The sequence below is a fragment of the Ostrea edulis genome, chromosome 3, assembly GCF_947568905.1.
Source record: "Ostrea edulis chromosome 3, xbOstEdul1.1, whole genome shotgun sequence".
NCBI lineage: Eukaryota > Metazoa > Mollusca > Bivalvia > Ostreida > Ostreidae > Ostrea > Ostrea edulis.
In genome coordinates this window covers 46,823,255-46,838,874 of record NC_079166.1, presented here as the reverse complement: position 1 = coordinate 46,838,874, position 15,620 = coordinate 46,823,255, and the positions used below count along the sequence as shown (strand labels likewise).

General features: G+C 35.8%; 2 protein-coding genes and 1 long non-coding RNA gene across 6 annotated transcripts in view; 1 reads left to right on the top strand and 2 right to left on the bottom strand.

Moving 5' to 3' along the window:
- The window catches only part of LOC125677196 (platelet endothelial aggregation receptor 1-like), a 351,642-nt gene that overhangs the window by 316,605 nt on the left and 19,417 nt on the right, over positions 1 to 15,620 (bottom strand). The gene's annotated exons all lie outside the window — the stretch shown is intronic.
- LOC130052588 (uncharacterized) lies at positions 1,474 to 4,662 on the bottom strand. Its single transcript, XR_008800934.1, has 2 exons — positions 3,366 to 4,662; positions 1,474 to 1,719 (listed from the first exon to the last, which is right to left on the bottom strand). It is a non-coding gene; the product is annotated as an uncharacterized LOC130052588 (long non-coding RNA).
- LOC125653200 (uncharacterized) lies at positions 6,595 to 14,852 on the top strand. The gene is made up of 3 exons (XM_056157955.1): positions 6,595 to 7,853; positions 7,890 to 10,352; positions 12,515 to 14,852. Exons 2-3 carry the CDS (start codon positions 9,941 to 9,943, stop codon positions 13,489 to 13,491), a joined length of 1,389 nt encoding a protein of 462 aa, XP_056013930.1. The 5' UTR covers positions 6,595 to 7,853; positions 7,890 to 9,940; the 3' UTR covers positions 13,492 to 14,852.

Genomic DNA, 15,620 nt, shown 5'->3' with positions numbered 1-15,620 from the left:
AGAGTTCCGTCTCCAAACGCTCGGCATCAGGTGTGAATGTCACGGGTCCTCAGAGATGACCTTAAAAACGGATGTCTTATGTCACAGTAAGTGTGGCGCGCTAAAGAACCCTCACTGCTTTATGGACTTAAAGGACATATCTCGTGTTTTCAAAATATACAGAATTATATGCATTTTGTCTTCCTTATGCTTATAGAAATTGATTGTAATAGTTCGTTCGCTGAAGTATTGCGATAATTAGCCACAATACATTTAAAAATCTATAAGCGTAATTTTCCCTCGAAACATGGCGACAAACGTGTATGTAACTGCAATCTTATTAAAATTAGATGTTAGATCCGCTCGTACATATGTATGCGAGTACGCGAGCGGATCTAACATCTAAATTTTAATTAGATTGATGTAACTGTCAACTTATCGGAAGAGAAGTTAGGAGCTATAAGGGCTCTTTGTTGCATATAATGGTTGGAATTGGGATCCAGAGGAAGAACAAATTCTTCGTCTGGACCAGTTATAGAAGAAACTGTCGGAAAATCCGAATGTCCTGACAGTTTTGTAGGCCATCCGTTATGGACGAGTCACACAGATAACTCTGGTGTGCCTTCCAGAAAAATTAATTCACACTGAATAAAACTTTCTGAGCAGTTTTGGAATATACACATGTAGTCATCACGGGGCGTGGGATCTCACACAGTCGCTGTGTCATTCAGTGTTTAAGATATTTTATAAGGAGAGTGGATCTCTCGATGCAATTGTATAGAATATTTAATATAAAGCACAAACAAACAATTATAACACCCAACCTTACAGCGACTGTGTGAGATTGCACCAGTGTGTATAAGTAGCGCTTTAGGAGCATAACAAAACTTTCTTTTTAGGGAAGTCGTGGCCGAGTGGACTTGCTCACTGGTTTGACAGTCTTGCTAGGCGGTGGGTGCCGTATGCCGCTGGTTCGACCCCGGGCTGGGGTGAAAATTTTCAGTACCTAGTTGTGATTATTTAGTGCTTTATATATTAATTAATTGATTATCACATGTATCGTTTAGATCCTAGGGGTAAACGTAAGGTTGGTTGTTATAATTGTTTGTTTGTGCTTTATATATATATATACACACTGGACCGACATTTTGTGTCGCAACTTGGCGCGCGTGCATCGACTCATACTGTTTACTGTAGATCTATATTTCATGTATATTATTCAAGACGGCATATACAACATACCATATATATGTCTCTGATTATTCTTAGAACGTAGCTTTGTTCAACTTTGATCATAAATCACTATTATTATGATAGTGTGAAAATTGTATTTCAACAGATTGCTTATCAGTCAGTCTAGATGACATTGCAGCACAATCATGGTTTTATTTTTAAATATTGTTTTTGGCTAAGTTGATTCAATTCTATTTCATACCAGAAGAAATAGGAGTATGTCATAGCCTATAACTGGCTACATTGAATAAAGACAATAAATGAGTTTCTATATGTTTATTAATCATGTTAATAGTGTAAATGACATATAATACTCATCATTAACATTAAATTTGCAGTCTATAAAAAATCACTGATGACAAAGTTACTGAAGATTAATTACTGTAATACATATCACATCATTATAGTTTCACAACATCACATTCTTCAAAGAATTTACTGAAGAATCCTGTTTTCATCTTGAAATCCAGAATGACATCATGTTGTGGAGAAGGGAACTCTGGAAGTCTGAAATAAATTTTAAATGGCTTAAGATGATGTGAAGTCAAAAGATGACAGCGTAGCAATGTCAGAAAAACGTACAATTTTGCGTTTCCTCGTGGCCATTTTCCATGTAGATCAAACCAAAGACCTAAAGAATTATGCAATTTCCCCAACATTCTCCCATTTATAAACTATATTACCGTCAAATACCGTCACATGGATTAAAAATGTACAATGTAGGTGAACATTCAATAGTTTAATTTTCTAGATGAAATTGTTATACGCCCGTCTTAGGACGGGACGTACATATGTATTGTGTTATGGCCTTCATGTCCGTCCGTCTGTCCGTCCGTCTATTAGCTTTTTCGTGTCCGGCTCATAACTTAAATACTATGAGGCCTCGAATAATCAAACTTTGTCAGATGATGCATCTTGGGTAGAAGGTGTGTCGCACATTAAAACCAGGTCGCTGTGACTTTTAATTAAGAAGATATGTCCAAATATGGCAAAACCCTGTCCGACTCATAACTTGAAAACTATGAAACCTAGAATCACCAAACTTGGTCAAATAATGCATCTTAGGTAGAAGGTGTGTCACACCCTACTTTAGGGTCACTGTGACATTTAATTGAGGTGATTTTTTTTTAAAAAGTGTATGTTTTAATGGGTACAATCCCTTCTGATCTAATGGTTTTTTAGTAACCTTATTCAAAAATGTTACATCAAGAAAATACATATTTTTTAAGATATACTGTACAGTTTTTTAAGCCTTTATAATGTTTCTTTTGTTTCTAACAGTAACAAGAGAAATTCCACTTGTCCCATGGGGGTAGCATGCAAAGGGCATTTTGATAAGATTAATTAATGGGTTTAGTGTAAGAAGACTGTCTTAATCACTTCTGGTAGAGCATCTCTGATCAAGCAGGTGTTATCTATATCTCTAGGGAATTGGGCAGAAGGAATCTAAGCCTCTTAATTAGTAGTGATCTGTTTTGGTGGCTAGCCTTTATTTTCAAAATGAAGTTATCAAAATTAATTTGACATTGTACAATATATTTTTTAAATTTTTTTTTCTCTTATCAACCAACATGCAGAGTGTCATTTCTGAGTAAGATGAACAGATGGTTGCAATATGTATATAGGCATATTTTAATGATAAGTAATTTGATGTTTTATTAAGATGTGGCAATAAAAAGATATACAATGAGCAAACCTGCAGATTTGACATTTGTTTAAATCCAAAACTACCAGTTGAAAAAATATAAAAATGCACTATTTGTTTTCATTAAAAAACTACAGCAGAGAGAAGTACATATAGCATTATGAATGGAAAAATCATTTTAGATCTTTTTACTATTAAAGTTTGACATGATTTTCTTTCATCCACTCTTCTCTGTTTTGTGATAATTAAATAATGATTGACGGGCGTATCATGTGCTGTGGCGATGCACTTTATTTTTGCACTGTGATGAACCGACAAATTGAATTTTATGTTTTTATTGACACGGAAGTATCTTCCATTAATTAGCTTGTGTGCATAATCACACGCTTTTTATTCCCCAGTCTAAAACCGGTAGCTCCCCAGTAAGCTATAAAGAATACTTTATTTCTATTTTCATTACGATATGTAGACAACTCACACGTGTAAAGTTCATTTCATTCACACCTACCTGCACACAGACGATCAACCTTTTGTCTTGTGTAAACTACTAAATAAACAAGACACCCCTAAGTCTATTGTTCCCATGCGACAGGGTATCCACATTCTGCACAGGTAAAACAACCCTGAGGCTGTTTGGATGCCAACAGCTGAAATTCAAGATGGCGACGTGATTTCTAAAATACGAAATGTCCGTGTCGCATTTCCGGAATTTCTGTCGCATTTTTTCCTGAAAAATCGCAAAATGCGACAAATGCGATGGGCATAATATATATATCTTTAATTACATGTTTGATTCATTAGATTTAGTTATCAACATTTCGATTGACTTGCACAAGAAAAATGACTACCATGAATTTTTCAATCTTACAAAAACGTACAGGTAATGCAGGTAACACAGATAACATCCTGTGTATTTGGGACGGTATATACAAGCAAGGGTTTCCTCGAGCTCGGGGCTTCACACCTGCCTTAAATTAGCTCCGCCCCTACTTAACTTACCTTAGGAAAACCGACCGGTTGAAAACCTCGGCCTTTCAATTCAATTCTTTATTGTCCTTGAGTTATACAACTCATCGGAATACATCTAGTACATGTACATTTGTATACACAATATATCAAATTGTATAAGATAAACAACAGGTGAGTGGACGGGAGAAGATAGGAGGAGAAGAAATTACAAATAAAAATAATATATATGTAATCGCATTATGAGATGCACATGTTACTAGAAAAATACTATAATTATATTATTGATTTACAATGCTAAACTTCGTATTTTCACAGCTTGAACTAAGAATTTTCCCAAGTTATTGAGTTCTTTGGTATTGTCTACACTAAGGAGCTTAATTAATTTAAAGACACTTGGTTTTGTGTAATAAAAACTCTTAATATATTTCTTTCTCAAATCTTTGTAAAATGGACATTTCAGGATAAAATGAAACTCATCTTCTGTATCATTATAATCATATAATTTACAAAGCCTCGCAGTCCTTAAAACATTATTGTGTCTGCCTTTTTCAATATTCAAAGAATGTGAAGACGTTCTGAATTTAATGATATTTTTTTTCCCTTTTAAGTTGATTGGTCTTTTGAGATATGATTGTAAACAAAAGTTGATAAAGAACACTTTTTGGTGAACTTGAAAGAGACGACATTAGGTTTTGTTTGTAAATATCCAATATTCTGAATTCTATTATTTTATAATCTTTAAGCTGATTCACACACGACTTTTCAAACAAATATTCTAAACCAATGCTTGACAGATCATGTTTCACATTAACAATCCAGCTGTCATTCTTTGCAATCATATTTTCATAACAATCTTTCAAAATACAGTTATTCGAGGTTTTAATTTTTAACCAGAATTTAAAAATTCTAATTTTTCTTCTAATGTAAAGTGGAAATCTGCCAAGTTCACAACATACCATACTATTGTTGTTTCTTTCGTTTACTCCTAACACTTTTTTACAAAAAGAAAGATGCACCTTTTCAATGTCAGCTGTTTTATGAAAACCCCAAATTTAAATCTAAGCCCCGATTTCAAAATTAGATAGGTGGTACAGTGACGTCATATGCGACCTTCGTCGATCAACTTGTTGTAAAAATAGTGTTAGATATTTTTAAAAACTCGGGTTTTAAGGGCCTAATTTATTTACCACGGATAACATTTATTTCGACGTTGACAAATTTCCCGAGTCTTATATCATTTAGCCACCAGTGCATACAAATAGAGACCCAAATGTAGCGAGGAAAGCGAGTATGAAATCTGCATTTGCGAGTAAATAATGTTTACATGGGATCGCTGTCTAAACACTATTTGATAATGCCATTTCTTTAAACAACGGTGATTAGCGTTGTTGCTTTCCTAAAATAAGCAGTGCAATTATTATTAAATTTATTTTTGGATAAGTTAGATAGGCTTAAATTATGATACGATTACGTATCATTGACAACTAGGCCTACTGTCATGGGTGCATTTCGAAAAAATAAAAATGATCAAATTTCTGGTTATTCATTCATTCATATCATTTCCCTCCACAGAGGATCATGACATGACATATATAATCATAATTTTACAAAATTACTAATTGTTTAAAAATACAATTAGGTACAAGAAAAATTATTAGGAAGTTATAAACATATATACATAGTGGAAAAGGGGGGAAAAGGTACATAACATACAATTCATAGTTGGGAAATATCATATTTTATTATTTATAATTGAAAGTTCAATTATCTTTTATCTTTAAATTTCTTTTTTAAAACTACCAGTTGGTAGAAACTGCGAACACAAGTTCTGCCTACATGCTGTTACAAGGTGAAGGTCAGTTGGTGCGAATGTGTATTGAATTTGAGAGCAGAACGGAAAGCATATGTCGTAGCCTATATGCAACAGTGCGTAGCTTTGATAGAACCATTTTCTCGCAGTTTATCTACGTCTTTGTCCAAGTGCTTGTTTGAAAAAGTACAGGGACAAATTCTACTTGTTTTTTATGGCAAAGTCGTTGTGCCGACAAAAAATATTCACGTCTTGTCCCTCATACCTTCCTTCGAAAATTGAAAAAAAAAAAAACAGTCCCAATCCTCTCTACTGACAGCAAGTACACCCTTAAACGGCACAAAACATCCTAATGCAGTGTTATTTACAAGCCGTTAATGTGATAATTGGATTTTTTGTCAATTAAATCTAATCTGTTTATGAAATGGCTAACAACTGTTTTCAAATCTTCTCTCTCGAGGTCACATATGACATCACAGATAATGGCGCGTAAAATATCGAAGAAAATATGCATATCGGAAGATTTGAATTTCATCGCTTTCAAACTCGAAAACTACGCAAACTGTTTGATATAAAACACATGTAAAGTAGTTTTAGGCATGAAATGAATTAATTTTTGCTGATAAAATTAATAAGTTTAGAAACATGCGATGTGTCCTTTAAGGTAGCGACGGATAGCAACCACGTGATCAGTAAAAATTGTGTATTTTCGTGTGAATTTATTTTCCGGAATTCCTTACTCAGTCATAGAATAGTCGAAAAACAAAAAGGGGTTCCGAAAGTGTTTTGTTGCTGTGACTGACTCGCCTAGAGAAAATCAGCACATACCACATAAGTATACGTCAATGTCTGTAATAATGGTAGATTAAATGTTTCATCTGTGTGAAACTTTTTGCCAAAGGAAATGTTAAACCAACCACCAATCCATGTACATACATGTAGATGCGCTACGTAAAATCAATATTATGGAACATAATAGCATTTATGTTTAAAGCGTATATATGTGTCATTTGCCCTATTGGGGACCTCGTATAACTTTACCCCGTTGGGGGCCTCAAGTTTGTTAGCCAATCAATGGCTTGGATAGGCACGCGATAGCTTGTGTTTTGCACACGTTAGCCTTTTCATATACATGGGATTCAGTTAATACAAATTGTAAAGCGGATCAAAGTTTTTTCATTTTGTTCAAATCGAAGGATCCAAATTTAATTTCTATAACAACAAGTAAGTTGTATGACTGTGCGGGTTCGTTAACTTCGGTTACGTATCTATTCGCTCGGTTTGAGCTGGTATTTTCGGTGAACTTCTTACAGTGTTGGCGTTGGAGTGGCGTGCGTTTTGTAAACAATGACTAATGGTCATATCATGGATGTTGTGATTTTGGGACATTCCTTCATCAGGCGATTGGATGAATTCACAATCAGAAATAACATTTCTAATCTGAATTTGGATGCGGGTTCATATTCCGTAACAATGAGGGGTAAAGGAGGTCTACGTTTATCACATCTATCCCAGGATGCTACAATACTTAGTTTCCCCTCCGCCATCCCAGATATTTGCTTTATTCAAATCGGGGAAAATGACATTAAAGTGAATTCAGACCCTCTTAAGATTGCCACGGACATTGTCGCTGTTGCAAAATTTTTACACGAAGGAGTTGGGGTTAAACATGTGTTAATTGGTCAACTGCTGCGTCGTTTACCATACGTTGCGGGTCAGCGTTTCAATTCCCAAGTCATCGCCATTAATAACCATCTACGTGTAATGACAGATAATTTACAGGGGTTGATATTTTGGCCCCATCGAGGATTTTGGCAGGATCTGTCTTTCCTCGGACCTGACGGAGTTCACTTATTATCAACGCCCTCCAATTGCCAACCTATGAGAAAGTTCTTGAGAAGCATCAGGAATGCTGTTATAATAACAGCTAAAAAACTAAGGCCAGTATCATCATATTAAAATTTGAGCATTAACTCAAATTTCTATAGGTCAGAGTCGGCAGCAATTGTTGACGTTAATTCTAAGGACCTATTTAAATATATCAGCTGATGATATATATCTGATACATTCATGTAATGTTTGACTTAAATCTCATACTTAACCATTCAGTATAATGTTCACTGGAATCTCATAGAGTATTGAAACATTCAGTATAATGTTCACTTAAATCTCATAGAGTATTGAAACATTCAGTATAATGTTCACTTCAATCTCATGGTGAAGCATTCAGTATAATGTTCACTTGAATCTCAGAATTTTATATTATTTGAACATTCAGTATAATGTTCATCGGGATCTCATTTTGAAGCATTCAGTATAATGCTCACTTGAATCCTATATTGAAGCATTCAGTATAATGTTCACTTGAATCTCATAGATTATTGGAACATTCAGTATAATGCTCTTGGAAATCTAATTTGAAGCATTCAGTATAATGCTCACTTAAATCCTATATTGAAGTATTCAGTATAATGTTCACTTGAATTTCATAGATTCTTGAAACATTCAGTATAATGTTCAGGGGAATCTAATTTGAAGCATTCAGTATAATGCTCACTTAAATCCTATATTGAAGTATTCAGTATAAGGTTCACTTGAATCTCATAGATTATTGAAACATTCAGTATAATGTTCTTGGAAATCTAATTTGAAGCATTCAGTATAATGCTCACTTAAATCCTATATTGAAGTATTCAGTATAATGTTCACTTGAATTTCATAGATTCTTGAAACATTCAGTATAATGTTCAGGGGAATCTAATTTGAAGCATTCAGTATAATGCTCACTTAAATCCTATATTGAAGTATTCAGTATAAGGTTCACTTGAATCTCATAGATTATTGAAACATTCAGTATAATGTTCAGGGCAATCTAACTGGAAGCATTCAGTATAATGCTCACTTAAATCATATATTGAAGTATTCAGTATAATGTTCACTTGAATCTCATAGATTATTGAAACATTCAGTATATGTTCAGTTTGTTCACCTAAATCTCATTGGAGGCATACGGTATAATGTTGTCTTAAATCTCACATTGAAGCATTCATATATGATTATTAGTCTATCGTCTGATGCTGCATTACCCCTGGCAATCATACTAAGTTTGTAAACATTTAGTGTCATGTTTACTAGTAAATGCATGATACTGTTGATATATGTTACCCTGGTGCTATCCTCAACCGAGCAGTGCATTTAAGTGTTAGACATTTAGTATGTGTACTTACATCAACTATTAAACATTAAGTATGTTTACATGTCATGTGTATCACTGAGGTATACTGCTTTGTGAATAGTCAGTACATGTGTACTTGAAGGTCATTTGAAACTTCGAGTATAATGTATACATCTATAAGTATTATCATCTCCCTTGCTCGGTTGCTATCCTTCTACTAGCATTGCATCTTAGCTGGTAAACATTCAATATAATGTTTACCTAAATATATACTGCATGCTTGACTTAAAATCCTGTACAAATTCTGTAGCAGACAGCTAACATACAAAGTGTGCATTAATGCTGGTGAATACATTTCATGATGGATATTTAGTAGTGTTCAGAAACATTAAAGCTTTAATGTTCTAGGATACCAGACTACTTGTCATGGACTATTACACATTTAAGAGGCAGGTCAATGGTTGAGGATATTATTCCCTCTGCGGTAATGTTCAGTATAATTTTGCTGAAACTTGACACATTACATATGGGTAAAACAGTTGAGGTCCTTTGGGTAGCACGACCTGGTTTTTTCATATATGTATGATATTATGTTTTACATATAACATAACCTGCAAATTTAAGACATGCTAAAGGAACATTTTATACATTGTTCTATTGTCCAGTAAAATATTTTATCACTAGAAGTGAATTCATGCTGTGTGTGCATTGGTGAGGATATATATAATATAGCTAATAAGTGGCATATTAAGCTTATGCTTAATGAACTCGCTTTAATGCAACATTTGTGTGATACTGCTGTTTATTTATGTCCCTTCATTTTCTACCTTGGACGCAAGTCTCGGTGTTCATTGCGGATGAGGCTAGTGCATATGTCTAAAAAGGTGTACATATTTGTAAGCACAGCAGCTGATTCTCATATATGGATGATGTTAGTTCCGTTTTACATTATATAATACTACAAACTGTATGATGGGTGATAACACCTATTCCTCTTCTACAGCACATCTAATTATATTCGGTGCAGCTTACAATTTTGCTAAGATTAATCATTTCATTCTGATATTTATTGAAATAGTATTTTCAACATCAGTTGATGATAATGCTAATATGGATGTCATAATTGAATATGTTGAGAGCAAATACTTCATGCATATGTATTGTAGGGAAAATGCCAAAGACCCCTGCAAAACGTAAACGTCTGAGAGCAAGGGAAAACAATGATGTTCCTGGACCTTCTACAGAACCAGACCATCATCCGCTGTCCAGTGTGGTGCCAATGATTGACTATGCGGAGCTGGCAAGACACATGGTGCAACAGCAAGCAATCCAAGGACAGGCGGAACAACAGTTGGTTACCGAAAACAATGTACAGGGGAGCCAGCCAGAAGCTGCAACACCCACAATGACCTCAGCAACAGTGTCAGGTGGAACCCATAGTGTGGGGGCTACCAATGTCCTACCTGGACCACACTCTGTCTCTCCCATGGACACCCCCAACATTTCTAATGTGGGTTCGATTTTAGATGTAGTTTTCTCAGGTGAGTCAGTAAGGTCTCCACCAATCAAGATGTTAGATGCGGTACCTTTAGGTGCTACTATTTCGGTTAAATTGAAAAATAAGATTTGGGCAAATGAGTTTGTTGATTTGCGCTCACTTCTTCCTGATCAATCTGAAGAACCACTCTCTATCACCATCAAAGCTGGTAAAATTGATGTGGAGCACACATCTAAAAACAAATCACCCCTCAGCATTAGTCAGTGGACTGATGCTTTTTTGATTTTATCCACTATTTACATACAGAAAAATCCCCAGGAGGCTGGGAATCTGCTCAAGTACTGTTTTTCAGTGAGGGAGATGAGCCGCATATACATTGATTCAGCCTGGAGGGGCTATGATGAGAGTTTTAGGCGGCTCAGAGAATCTCACACACTGCCTTGGGAAAATTCTGTCCCAGAATTAAGACTCAAGGCAGCCTCTATGGGGTTTAAGGTTTCTGGAAAACCAGCAAACCAGACTTATGGGAAACAGAATCCTTTTCGTCCCTTCTCGGGAAAAATTTGCTTCGTAATTTAACAGAGGTCAGCAATGCGCATCAAACCCCTGTAAATACCCTCACCTTTGTCAAGAGTGTACCGGCAAACACCCAAAATATAAATGTTTTCAAAGGGAAAAGCAACATTTCAAAGGAGGCAACAGGCAAAAACAATCTGCCAACGCCTATACACCCAACAAACCTGCAAAGTGAGCTCCAAGGATACCCCATTGATAAAGTAGAATTTTTGATACATGGGGTTACCCATGGTTTTCGTTTAGGTTGCATTGGCTCGCCAGACACGCATGAACCTCATAATCATAAATCTGCATTACAACACCCGGAAGTGATAGAGGAATATATTAAAAAAGGTTTAGACACTCAGAGAATACATGGTCCATTTCCCTCTCCTCCTGTTACTAATTTTAAAACCTCTCCCTTGGGGGTGGTCCCTAAGTCAGACCCTGGGAAATTTCGGATTATCCATGACCTTTCTTATCCACATGGTCATTCTGTAAACTCTCTTATCCCCCCAGAGGCCTCTGCAGTTACTTATGACTCCATTGACACGAGTATCTCACTTGTTCAAAAATTCGGAAAACATGCACTTATGGCTAAGTCTGACATTAAGGATGCCTTTAGAATCATGCCTGTCAATCCCTTAGATTACCATTTATTAGGTTTTGTTTGGAATTCTGCGTTCTATTATGAACGATGTCTGGGGGCAAGCAGTTCATGTCAAATATTTGAACAATTAAGCAATGCCTTGCAGTGGATTATGTATACAAAATACAATGCATCTGGCATCTCTCACATTCTCGATGACTTCTTTTTCATATCACATGCAAAATCTTCCAAGTGCAAAGATGATCTTACAAATTTTTTGTACCTGTGCAAGAAAACAGGTATTCCCATCAACATGGCCAAGACAATAGTGCCATCAACAACAGTTACAATTTATGGCATTGAGGTAGATTCAGTAGCTATGGAATGCAGGCTTCCTCCTGACAAAATAACAAAAATGACACAGTGTCTACAAAATTTTGCTCATAGGAAAAAAAGTTCAACTTCGTGATTTGCAATCACTGATTGGATTACTTAATTTTGCTTGTTCTGTAGTAGTACCTGGTAGGGCATTTCTTAGACGTCTGATTGATCTGGTGGTGGGTGTTAAAAAACCCTTTCATTGGATCCGCCTTACTAAGGAATCAAGGGCAGATATGGCTACATGGTTACTTTTTCTTTCCCATTTTAATGGCAAATCTGTTTTCCTGCCATTGGATTGGGATTCGTCTGACTGTTTACAGTTATACACTGATGCATCGGGAACTAAGGGATATGCTGCTATATTAGGCGCCTCCTGGTTTGTTCAGCCTTGGCTAGAACACATGCAACATTGTCAGATTGCAGTCAAAGAGCTTTATCCCATAGTTCTTGCTCTGGAAATCTGGGGCTCATGTTTACAAAATAGGAGAATTCTTTTCTTTTCTGATAACATTTCTGTTGTATACATTATCAATAAGCAGTCAAGCAAAGATAAAACGTTAATGGCCTTGGTCCGCAGACTAGTGTTAGTGTGTCTATGTAAGAATATCTTGTTCAAAGCAAAACATATTCCCGGGAAATGCAACATAATTGCAGACAGTCTCTCTCGTTTTCAATTTCAGACAGCCCGGTTCCAAGCTCCATATTTGGAGCAGTATCCCACCCCGGTTCCGGAACATTTATTGCAGATTTAACTTCAGCAACAGCTCATATTCTGACAGCTTCCTTAACACAGGCATCTCGAGCTGCATATAGGCGGTCTTGGGACCTATTCCTGAATTACAAACCAGTTACTAACTTACCTTTGCAAGTCTCTGATGTATGCAACTTCATTGGACATTTATTTCAATCCAATTTGAGTGCAAGCACTATATCATCACACATATCTGCTCTGGGCTATGTCCACAAATTGTTCAATTTGCCAGATCCTTCTCAAGCCTTTGTAGTAAAGAAACTTCTACGTGGTTGTCACAAATTGGCAGGGACTGTAGACTCAAGGCTACCGATAACAAAAGATATTTTAGCAAAACTTATTGCGGCTTTGTCTCATACGGTTGCAGCAAAAGCCAACTGCATATTATTAGATGCTCTGTTTAAATTATGCTTTCATGCATTCCTTCGCCTTGGGGAAGTTGTTTCAAAATCTGCAGGAAGTAGCAGTTTGGTGGTGCAGCGGTCAAATGTCGCCTTTCAATTTGAGGGTTCTTTACTGAAATCAGTGCAGATAGTTCTACATCATTTCAAAAATCAGAAACAAAACAATCCTTTTGTCATTACACTTGAGAGCAGCATAGATCCAACAATGTGCCCTGTTGCAGCTTTGCATCGCTATTTATCACATTTCAAGCATTCTTCGGGACCCTTATTCCAGTTCATAGGGGGAAACCCTGTTACATATTCTTATGTCTCCACTCAACTCTATGCCGCTGCAACCTTTGCTGGTCTGAACCCAAAGTTGTACAAAGGTCATAGTTTTAGAATAGGTGCTGCTACATATGCCACAAGTCTGGGTTATTCTGAGAATCTGATCAAACAATTAGGCAGATGGAACTCTAATGCCTTTCGTCGTTACATAAGAATACCTGCTTTCAACCTTTAACTTATATTTTTTTTAACTTGGTAGTCAGGGCTCATTCAGGTTCAGCAACAACCTTTGGCAGGTCAGTGTCTAACTGCTGCTAAAGACTGCATCACTTGCGTGCATATATCAATTGAAAATTTGGGCAGGTCAGTGTCTAACTGCTGCTAAGGACTGTATCAATTGACTGTTATATCAATTTTAAGACTTCGAGCAGGTCAGTGTGTAACTGCTGCAAAAAGTTTGGTACTATGTAAATATTTAAACAAAATAGGTTTTTTGCAAGTTGGTATCTGTTATATTTTCTTTGTAGTAATTCTTTTTTGCAAGTTGTAGAGAAAATGTTTTCTGTTTTATATGCTACACATTGGTACTGTATACATTGCTATATGTGGTTGGTGCAATATACCTTACTGACTCACTTAGTTACGCTATCCTTTTATACACAAATATGTCCAAAGTATGTCTTGTTATATACAATATCCTTTATGTTATAGCACAGGAATGTGTCAACTTTGGTAACCATATACACTGTTAATTGCAATCGGGTCAGTAGTTAACTGTTCATGTGTGATAAATGTTTATTAACTCTCCACAGTCAAACTAGTTATTTCTCTCTGCTCACCTTGGATGGCGCCGATATGATACTGTGTTTCATATCTTGTGGCCTTATTTGTTCGCCATCTTTTTGCTCTGGGTTTGTTTTGATGAATTTTTATTTGTCATCTTATAGCGTAGCATTATTTAAGTTATTTTGTCTTCTTTGGGGGAAATCAGACTTTGAGTAATTTAGCTTTGCAGGTACTTTCATGTAGAATGTTTATCTGATTTCCCCCAAAATCTTATGTTGAAGATTTCTTTCATCATTTGGTATTGTAATGTTTTGCACACGTTAGCCTTTTCATATACATGGGATTCAGTGAATACAAATTGTAAAGCGGATCAAAGTTTTTTCATTTTGTTCAACCCTCCACCACCCCAACTTTCCGTCCTCAACATGGAGGGTTACTCCGGTGCTATGCAATCTTGGTATATAGGCTTTTAATCATTTGAGTTGGCCTTATTTGTTCGCCATCTTTTTGCTCTGGGTTTGTTTTGATGAATTTTTATTTGTCATCTTATAGCGTAGCATTATTTAAGTTATTTTGTCTTCTTTGGGGGAAATCAGACTTTGAGTAATTTAGCTTTGCAGGTACTTTCATGTAGAATGTTTATCTGATTTCCCCCAAAATCTTATGTTGAAGATTTCTTTCGTCATTTGGTATTGTAATAAATGACAAATTTTCAATCTCAATCATTCTTTGTTCAGATTTTTTTATGACAGCAAAAACGAGCGACGGTGAGCAGAGTTTGGGTAATAGAAACGGATAAACATAAATAAAGTTGTTGATTGATGCATCGTAATGTCCGGATGCTGCATGCTGCGAGATTAAATACTGTTTATACAGTCATTCAGAGGCTAAACAAAGTTTCTTGCAAGAAGAGGAATTTGGTGGATGCATTCAACTTGGACAACGAAATCATAGTTTCGTTTGGTGAGTGAAAAAAAAATGCCATAAATTTGTATTCAACTTACATTTCCTCTATTTCACAACGCGATTTATAATAACATCTGTAAGTTTAAACACACGACATACAGTAGATGTAATATTTTGTATGCATATATGTATTCCATGTGTGCTTACAATATAACGCCCACCTGTGCATGTAATTGTAAACGGATGTCATTTATATGTATACCACATTTGTAAACATGGGCTCTCACAACTCTTTTATTAAGGAAATATCGTTATGAAAATAACCGTTAGGAAAATGACATACCCTGAACAACATGTATAAAAGTGATGAAAAACAAATATCTGTATAGATCTACTATATAGGGGTATGGGGGAACCGGATTGGAAGGGGGGGGCATGTGTTGAAATATAATTCCCCAGACTATAGTATACATATACTATTACTTTGAAATTTCAGTGACTTAAGAAATATATCAAACCTGAGCTTTCGTGTTTCACACAAACATGTAGGTTGGCAAAACCTTTTTAAAAATAATGTAAATTAATCACAAGTCTGCATATGCCCTCTCATGGGCAAAACTATGCATTGTATGTATAAGTAAGATATGTATGCTACACGTATGTCCTTCTCTT

Coding starts and splice junctions, on each gene's coding strand:
- LOC125653200 (XM_056157955.1), top strand. CDS start 9,941: ATGTTGAGAGCAAATACTTCATGCATATGTATTGTAGGGAAAATGCCA. Junction 10,353..12,514: donor TTTAGATGTAGTTTTCTCAG/GTGAGTCAGTAA, acceptor TTTCAATTTCAG/ACAGCCCGGTTCCAAGCTCC.